This window comes from Salmo trutta, chromosome 14, assembly GCF_901001165.1.
Source record: "Salmo trutta chromosome 14, fSalTru1.1, whole genome shotgun sequence".
In the NCBI taxonomy this organism is placed as follows: domain Eukaryota; kingdom Metazoa; phylum Chordata; class Actinopteri; order Salmoniformes; family Salmonidae; genus Salmo; species Salmo trutta.
The window spans coordinates 73,504,354-73,514,258 of NC_042970.1; the positions used below are offsets into that span (position 1 = coordinate 73,504,354).

Consider the following 9,905-nt stretch of genomic DNA (forward strand, 5'->3'; position numbering starts at 1 on the left):
TCTTTAGGTTTTATTGGCGAATCGCAACCAACTGACACGTGCGTACACATACACCAACTCTACAGGAGTGTGAATCCTTTCACGACCTATCTATACCAATATATTCTCTTAATTAACTAACCCTGCATTTCTAATACAATAAAAGTATTCCCTACAAACCTCACTAATCCCATCATCCCCGCCCAACCTCTCTGACCCTGTCAAACAACCTCTCTACATCATACATTTCACAAAATAATAATACATGTTCAACCGCTTCAACAACTGTCCCCTGATTGGTGGAAACGTTGCAACTATCCCGCGAGTTTTAAATTGATTGACAGCTCTAGAGCACTGGTCGACGTTCGTCTTCGTTCGTAGTACACTCAATTAAAAGTTCATCGTGAAGACAGATGCTCGACGGTGAAAAAAGTCAAGGTAACTAAAGTGGTTTAAAATAAGAGTTCATTCTAGCGCACAGCATGTATGAACTGAGAAAGTGTGCTTACAAAAATAGCGACTGCATGAAGGTAGCTCAGACTTGCAGAGATAAGACAGCTAGATGGCCCTGACTAAAACTAATTTAGCTGGCTAACTATGTACTATAGCCTCTGCACCGGGCTGGAGCAGTGGTCCATTATTTGCTAGCGATGTCATTGTCCTTATAAAGCTGGTGAAAACGAGCTCCGTTCACAAGTTAATGGCTGTTTTGCATACCCAACAGACCTCAACTATCATTAGCTGTCAAGACTTCACCCTAGCTAGGCTAATCCTAACCAAGAGCTGAAAGGCAGGGGAGAAGGTGGGAAGGCCTAGTGTATGTAATTTAGCGCTTCCATTCAACATTTTCATGACATCTTCTCCCTCTGCCCACAGATGTCAGTGGTTCAGATGGTGAAGATCGTGGGTCTGGGGGCTGTGGCCCTCACTCTCAGTGTGGAGTGGTTGGGCTGGCTCTTCTGTCGCCTCTGGCCCCGGAAAATATCCAGAGGGCCCCTGAAAGAAGTGTTCTTTTTCCCTACAGAGGTCGCCTGCACGGAGCGTCTCTTCACTCCTGACTCACCATTGTAAGTAATAGAATGCGTTCCAAATGGCACCTTTAACCAGGGCCCTGTAGTGGCCCAGTAGTGCATACTACTGCCCTAGGGTACCATTTGGGATGCCGGCACAGTCAACATTAACTACTCACCATCATATTCATTAATAATATATCTATCCAATGTCTCTAAGAATGTTGCTGTTTTTTGATAGCCTTTTTGTTGATTTCAGATGTTTTGCTATGGGCTAGGAATAATGATTCAATGAGTGACTACTATACAGTAGATACACCATCCAGTTACTCCTTCTCTCTCTCCCTTTCCACTCCCTCTTATCCTCCTCTCCTCTGTCCCCACCATCTTCCCCTGTCCCCCATCAAATCTGTACCCAAACAATTCGAGCTTCTACTTCTAAAAATTCACCTTTCCAGAAACAAGTCTCTCACTGTTGCCGCTTGCTATAGACCTCCCTCTGCCCCCAGCTGTGCCCTCGATACCATATGTGAATTGATTGCCCCCCATCTATCTTCTGAGCTTGTGCTACTAGGTGATCTAAACTGGGACATGCTTAACACCCCGGCCATCCTACAATCTAAGCTTGATGCCCTCAATCTCACACAAATTATCAATGAACCTACCAGGTACAACCCCAAATCCGTAAACACGGGCACCCTCATAGATGTCATCCTAACTAACTCGCCCTCCAAATACATCTCTGCTGTTTTCAATCAAGATCTCAGCGATCACTGCCTCATTGTCTGCATCCGTAATGGGTCTGCGACCAAACGACCACCCCTCATCACTGTCAAACGCTCCCTAAAACACTTCTGCGAGCAGGCCTTTCTAATCGACCTGGCCGGGGTATCCAGGAATGACATTGACCTCATCCCGTCAGTAGATGATGCCTGGCTATTCTTTAAAAGTGCCTTCCTCACCATCTTAAATAAGCATGCCCCACTCAAAAAAATGTAGAACTAGGAATAGATATAGTCCTTGGTTCACTCCAGACCTGTCTGCCCTTGACCAGCACAAAAACATCCTGTGGCGTTCTGCATTAGCATCGAATAGCCCCCGTGATATGCAACTTTTCAGGGAAGTTAGGAACAAATATACACAGGCAGTTAGAAAAGCTAAGGATAGCTTTTTCAAACAGAAATTTGCATCCTGTAGTACTAACTCAAAAAAGTTCTGGGACACTGTAAAGTCCATGGAGAATAAGAGCACCTCCTCCCAGCTACCCACTGCTCTGAGGCTAGGAAACACTGTTATCACCGATATATCCACTATAATTAAGAATTTCAATAAGCATTTCTCTACGGCTGGCCATGCTTTCCACCTGGCCACCCCTACCCCGGTCAACTGCCCGGCACCCCCCACAGCAACTCGCCAAAGCCCCCACCATTTCTCCTTCATCCAAATCCAGATAGCTGATGTTCTGAAAGAGCTGCAAAATCTGGACCCATACAAATCAGCCGGGCTAGACAATCTGGACCCTCTCTTTCTAAAATGATCTGCCGAAATTGTTGCAACCCCTATTACTAGCCTGTTCAACCTCTCTTTCGTATCGTCTGAGATTCCCAAAGATTGGAAAGCTGCCGCGGTCACCCCCCTCATCAAAGGGGGTGACACTCTAGACCCAAACTGCTACAGACCTATATCTATCCTACCCTGTCTTTCTAAGGTCTTCGAAAGCCAAGTTAATAAACAGATTACCGACCATTTCGAATCCCACCGTACCTTCTCCACTATGCAATCTGGTTTCAGAGCTGGTCATGGGTGCACCTCAGCCACGCTCAAGATCCTAAACGATATCATAACCGCCATCGATAAGAGACATTACTGTGCAGCCGTATTCCTCGACCTGGCCAAGGCTTTCGACTCTGTCAATCACCACATTCTTATTGACAAACTCGACAGCCTTGGTTTCTCAAATTATTGCCTCGCCTGGTTTACCAACTACTTCTCTGATAGAGTTCAGTGTGTCAAATCGGAGGGCCTGTTGTCCGGACCTCTGGCAGTTTCTATGGGTGTGCCACAGGGTTCAATTCTCGGGCCGACTCTCTTCTCTGTATACATCAATGATGTTGCTCTTGCTGCTGGTGATTCTCTGATCCACCTCTATGCAGACGACACTATTCTGTATACTTCTGGCCCCTCTTTGGACACTGTGTTAACTAACCTCCAGCTTCAATGCCATACAACTCTCCTTCCGTGGCCTCCAACTGCTCTTAAACGCAAGTAAAACTAAATGCATGCTATTCAATCGATCACTGCCCGCACCTGCTCGCCTGTCCAGCATCACTACTCTGGACGGCTCTGACTTAGGATACGTGGACAATTACAAATACCTGGGTGTCTGGTTAGACTGTAAACTCTCCTTCCAGACTCGCATTAAGCATCTCCAATCCAAAATTAAATCTAGAATCGGCTTCCTATATCGCAACAAAGCATCCTTCACTCATGCTGCCAAACATACCCTCGTAAAACTGACCATCCTACCGATCTTATAAAATAGCCTCCAACACTCTACTCAACAAACTGGATGCAGTCTGTCACAGTGCCATCCGTTTTGTCACCAAAGCCCCATACAATACCCACCATTGCGACCTGTACGCTCTCGTTGGTTGGCCCTCGCTTCATACTCGTCGCCAAACCCACTGGCTACAGGTTATCTACAAGACCCTGCTAGGTAAAGCCCCGACTTATCTCAGCTCACTGGTCACCATAGCAGCACCCACTCGTAGCACGTGCTCCAGCAGGTATATCTCACTGGTCACCCCCAAAGCCAATTCCTCCTTTGGTCGTCTTTCCTTCCAGTTCTCTGCTGCCAATGACTGGAACGAACTGCAAAAATCTCTGAAGCTGGAGACTCATATCTCCCTCACTAGCTTTAAGCACCAGCTGTCAGAGCAGATCACAGATCACTGCACCTGTACATAGCCCATCTGTAAACAGCCCATCTATCTACCTACCTCAGCCCCATACTGTATTTATTTATTTATTTATTTATTTATCTTGTTCCTTTGCACCCCAGTATCTCTACTTGCACATTCATCTTCTGCACATCTGTCACTCCAGTGTTTAATTGCTATATTGTAATTACTTCTCCACCATGGCCTATTTATTGCCTTAACTTACCTCATTTGCACTCACTGTATATAGACGTTTTGTTTTCTTTTGTTCTACTGTATGTTTTGTTTATTCCATGTGTAACTCTGTGTTGTTGTATGTGTCGAATTGCTTTGCTTTATCTTGGCCAGGTCACAGTTGCAAATGAGAACTTGTTCTCAACTAGCCTACCTGGTTAAATAAAGGTGAAATAAAAATACATCTTTCCCTCTCCCCTTCTTTCTCTTTCCTCCCTCTTTCCCCATCTCCCCCCCTTTCCTCTCAACCCCTAGCCCCTGCCCCTGTCCCTTACCCCACAACGTCAACACCTCCTTCACCCGTCTCCTGGGCCACATCCTGTCTGCCTCCTCCTCCTTGGACCTGTGTGTGTTCGCCTTCACCAACCTGGACCTGAGCCGGGCCGTGCTGGCCCTCCACACCAGGGGCATCTCCATCCGTATCCTCACTGACATGGACTACACCCTCATCACCGGCTCCCAGATAGGGGCCATCCGCAGAGCAGGTAGGCTGATGGCAGAGGTCCAATCTTAAAGCAGTTGTTAGAACCTACCACCTAGCTATGTACAATCCCCCTATGCACCTACATCACTCATGAAAATCAGGTTGGGCCAGGGGTTCCCAAAGTTTTTAACTCAGGCCCCCCCCCCCCCTTCTAGCAGTGGGGGACATCCCACGCGCCATGTCTATGTCTTTGGGAACAAGCACTGTTCACACCGTGACATGGGCTCGTTGATCTGGACATTTCTGAGTTATAAATGGCTCTCTGAGGTATGCAAGGACTAACATGACATGAGGAAAACTGTGTGTGTGTGTGGGGGGGGGTTAATGCAGAGTCTGAAGTAGATTGATCTTATTGATCAATCAATTCAGTCAATAAAGTTATTGCTGGAGAGTTATAACTAGATCCCAGAGTGGTTCCTGGTTATAGCCTAATCATAATTCATGTGATTTACAATGTGGTTTATCAAGCTGCTCTGCACTCCCAACTTCTTCAGTGTAGTCAGTTACACTGTCCATGCTCGTAATGCATAGCTAGAGAGTGTGTGTATCTCAAATGGCACCCTATTCCCTATATAGTGCACTACTGGTTGAAACTAGTGTAGGGCTGCAAGATATGGGCAGAAAAGCTAATTGTGAATAAAACAAGTTTTTATCCAAATACTGTGATTGCTATTTGACATGTGATATAGATCAAACTCTTGGGCGGACTGTTGGAATCGTAGAAAAATAATGATTTATATTAAGAAGAAAAGTGGATAGCAAAATGTTCTTGTTTGGAACAATCGGTTGACTTAATTTGACTTAACAGAACAGCATGCAAACTAAGTGAATCTAACAGCGAGGAAGAGGAACTGCACCGCTTGAGTGACGGGGCGGAGCTTGGTGTGTGTGGGAAGCAGCCGCAAGAGGAGACAAATCACAGAGTAAACTATAAAAACAAACACTACACAAGGCTGAGATGCAAAAATATTGCATGCGATATGGATCTCTAGCGATATGGAAATATTTTGATGCGAATTCGATGAATTGTGCAGACCTACTATATAGAGAATAGGGTGCCATTTGGAACGCATTCAGAGGGATGATAGAATATGTTGCAAGTGTGGTCTGACCCTAGTGGGCTTGCCAGCACAAGCCCGGACGAGTCAGAAACCTGTGAAACGCACATGGAGTTTACACCTGGGAGCACCAATGCAGCTCTGATAAATACATTGAATAGCACATGGTTACATCTGTATAGTTGTTTCAAGTCCAGTGTGCTCAGGCTGTGGTTAGGCTACATTTGTATCATTTGAGGGGCCAAGCAAAGTCATTTTGTATCAATTTACTTCACCTGCGAGAACCATTAGCACAGGCAAGTCTAATTGGGCTAGCTGTATCAAAGCCTCTGCCATAGAAACCAATGGATCATGGCTTTGTGTCTGCGGTTGCACAACTTTCACCTACACAATGCAGAAAAATCACTCGTCTCCAGCTCAACCCGTTCAAAACTAAAGACCTATTTTACCAGAGCTACACTGAACAAAAATATAAACGCATCATGCAACAATTTCAAAGATTTTACTGAGTTACAGTTCATATAAGGAAATCAGTCAATTGAAATAAATTAATTAGGCCCTAATCTATGAATTTCACATGACTGGGAATACAGATATGTATCTGTTGGTCACAGGTACCTTAAAGGAAGGTAGGGGCATAGATAATTTTTTTAAACTGTCAGTATCTGGTGTGACCACCATTTGCCTCATGCAGCGCAGCACATCTCCTTCTCAGAGTTGATCAGGCTGTTGATTGTGGCCTGTGGAATGTTGCCCCACTCCTCTTCAGTGGCAGTGCGAAGTTGCTGGATATTAACGGGAACTGGAATGTCCTGTCGTAAACGTCGATCCAGAGCATCCCAAACATGCTCAATAGGTGACCCGTCTGGTGAGTATGCAGGCCATGGAAGAACTGGGAAATGTTCCGCTTCCAGGAATTGTGTACAGATCCTTGCGACATGGGGCCGTGCGTTATCATGCTGAAACATGAGGTGATGGTGCCGGATGAATGGCACGACAATGGGCCTCAGTATCTCTGTGCATTCAAATTGTCATCAATAAAATGCAATTGTGTTTGTTGTCTGTTGCTTATGATTGCCCATACCATAACCCCAGCGCCATCATGGGGAACTCTGTTCACAATGTTGACATCAGCAAACCACTCGCACACATGACGCCGTACAGGCTTTCTGCCATCAGCCCTGTACAGTTAAAACCGGGATTTATCCTTGAAGAGCACACTTCTCCAGGGTGCCAGTGGCCATTGAAGGTGAGCATTTGCCCACTGGAGTCGGTTACGACGCCGAACTGCAGTCAGGTCAAGACCCTGGTGAGGACGATGAGCATGTAGATGAGCTTCCCTGAGACGGTTTCTGACAATTTTTCTAGAAATTCTTTGGTTGTGCAAACCCACAGTTTCATCAGTTGTCAGGGTGACTGGTCTCAAACGATCCCGCAGGTGAAGAAGCTGGATGTGGGGAGGTCCAGGGCTGGCATAGTTTCACTTAGTTTGCTGTTGTCAGGCTGGTTAGACGTACTGCCAAATTCTCTAAAACGATGTTAATGGTGGCTTATGGTAGAGAAATGAACATTACATTCTCAGGCAACAGCTGTGGTGGACATTCCAATTGCATGCCAATTGCACGCTCCCTCAATTTGAGACATCTGTGGCATTGTGTTGTGACAAAACGGAACATTTTAGAGTAGCCTTTTATTGTCCCCAGCACAAGGTTCACCTGTGTAATGATTATAATTTTCTTGATATGCCATGCCTGTCAGGTGGATGATGGATGTAAACAAATTTGTGACAAACATTTTTGAGAAATAAGCATTTTGTGCCTATGAAAAATATCTAGGCTCTTTTATTTCAGCTCATGAAACATGGGACCAACACTTGTTGCGTTTTATATTTTTGTTTACTATACATATTTTATTTCTAGCACGGATTTGCGGGACGCTCTTAAAGGGTCAAATACAGTGCTTGACTTGGGCAGGATCTGAGTACTGGTACCTCAAATGTTCTACTGCTTGAGCTCATGTTCCCCTTTATAGAATATATGTTCAAAGTATTGTGGCGCTCCTCCACCTAAATAGAAACAGTACCGGCACGCAAAATGAGTACCTGAACCTATTTCAGTCCAAGTCAAGCACTGGGTACACACAAATGAATCATCATGATTAAGGAACTATGAAAATAGTTCAAATAAACACTATTTAATAACAAAATACAGTATAGATCAGTTAGATTGAGGTGATTACTACTAAATACATTAACTGGGACATTTTAGATGTGCTGCAGAATTATTTATCCCATCAAGGTGTGCCACAATTTTTTTTTTTTATAAAGGAAAAAAAGTTGGGACCACGTCCTTAGACAGAAAAATGATGAATGGCACAAGCTGTCTGTCTCTTTCTGTTTCTCTCTATTTGGAATCTCTGAGGTCCAACTCTGTGGGAGGTGTGACTCCACCACAATGCACCACAACTGACTATTCATAATATAGCATAGCCCCTCTCATCCTGTGTATTCCCCTTCCATTCCCCAGGCATCTGTGTGAGGTGTGACTCCGGCGCCGTCCACATGCACCACAAGTTTGCCGTGGTGGACGGCCGGCGCCTAATTACCGGCTCCCTGAACTGGACCCTGACAGCCATCCAGAGCAACAAGGAGAACATCCTGGTCACGGAGGAACCAGACCTAGTCCTGCCCTTCATCACTGAGTTCAAGAGGCTCTGGGATGTCAATGACCCGGCTAGGAGACACCTGCCGTCCATCGCTGAGAAAACTGCTAGTTTAGTACTATAGAGAGACTGACAGAAACATGGCTGAAATGTTTGTATGGTGCAGTAGCTAGTGGTTACTTTTGGTTTACTAACTGCTATGGTGATTTATGTCAATTTATTACATTTTTTTGTTATATATATATATATTTTTTATATTTAGTTTTATATTTTCCATTTCTGAGAAACCTGCTAGCTTAGTACTATGGATAAAGGTTGTATGGTCCTTATCCGGGACAAATTTGTCCAAATACAAATTGTGTTTACATAAGTGATACATTAGGATTGGGCAGTACTGGTCAAGTACATGATGTATAATTTGGGTAGTTTGCTGTCTTGTAGTTTTACATATTTTTTTCAATCTCAGAGAAACCTGCTCATCCACATCTTATCAGAGAAACCAGTTTTCTTCGTCATGTAGATGTAACCGATGTGAAATGGCTAGTTAGTTGGCGGTGATTCGCGCTAATAGTGTTTCAATCGGTGACGTCACTCGCTCTGAGACCTGAAGTAGGGTTTCCCCTTGCGTTGCAAGGGCCGTGGCTCTTGTGGCGCGATGGGTAACGATGCTTCGCTGGGTGTCAGTTGTTGATGTGTGCAAGGGTCCCTGGTTCGAGCCCGGGTTGGGGCGAAGAGAGGGACGGAACCTACACTGTTACATAGATAGACTGAGAGAAACATGGCTTTTATCTGTAGTTTCCTACTTCAGTAGGAAGTCATATATTTTTGACAGATCAATCGCTGCTTTACACTGGTGTGGGGATGATGTAGAAATGTGTAGTTTGATATTTTGTACTTGAAAGTTTTTTTTATAGTTTATTGTTTACATTGAGGTATTTTGTTATTGTATGACACGATGTTGTATATATTTTAATACAAAGTAATTAGACTTCTGTTTTCTTTTTTTTGTTATTGCATAACTAAAAGATACAAAACAAATTCCTATGTTAAACATATTTAAAATAGGATTTGATTACAGTATTTAGATAAAGATAGAAAGAGTGAGAATACTTAATGTTAACTCAGTCCATCCTGTGGCTTATCATTAAAAGCCAGACAACTATGCCCAGTCAGAACAATTGCACTGAGAGATAAGTGGTGCATTGCAGTCACGCAGAAGATATTTGTAATGCTTCTCAGAGCACACAGCTCCAATTAAAAACACACTCATCCACTCTACTGCAATATGGCAGGCCTCCTGCATCTCAATCCCCCAGAAGTTGTGTCCCAAATGACACCATATTCCCTATATAGTGCACTACTTTTGACCACACACCATAGGGCTCTGGTCAAAAGTAGTGCACTATATGAGTAGGGTGCCATTTGGCCTTGTGCCCAGGATCTGTAGCGTACTTCTGTTTCTCATGCAGGAAGGAGCATTATTTATATGATCAGTCAGAGCCCTGGGTGATACAGGCCAGTCAGCTAGACTATACCTTTC

The 9,905-nt window shown here is 44.4% G+C and overlaps 1 protein-coding gene across 1 annotated transcript; it reads left to right on the plus strand.

Annotated features, from left to right (window-relative positions):
* The first annotated feature begins 126 nt into the window (after positions 1-126).
* Positions 127-8,938, plus strand: LOC115147351 (mitochondrial cardiolipin hydrolase-like). The gene is made up of 4 exons (XM_029689559.1): positions 127-417; positions 856-1,046; positions 4,418-4,647; positions 8,230-8,938. The coding sequence occupies exons 2-4, from the start codon at positions 856-858 to the stop codon at positions 8,487-8,489; spliced, it is 681 nt and encodes a 226-aa protein (XP_029545419.1). The 5' UTR covers positions 127-417; the 3' UTR covers positions 8,490-8,938.
* The last annotated feature ends 967 nt before the right edge of the window (positions 8,939-9,905 follow it).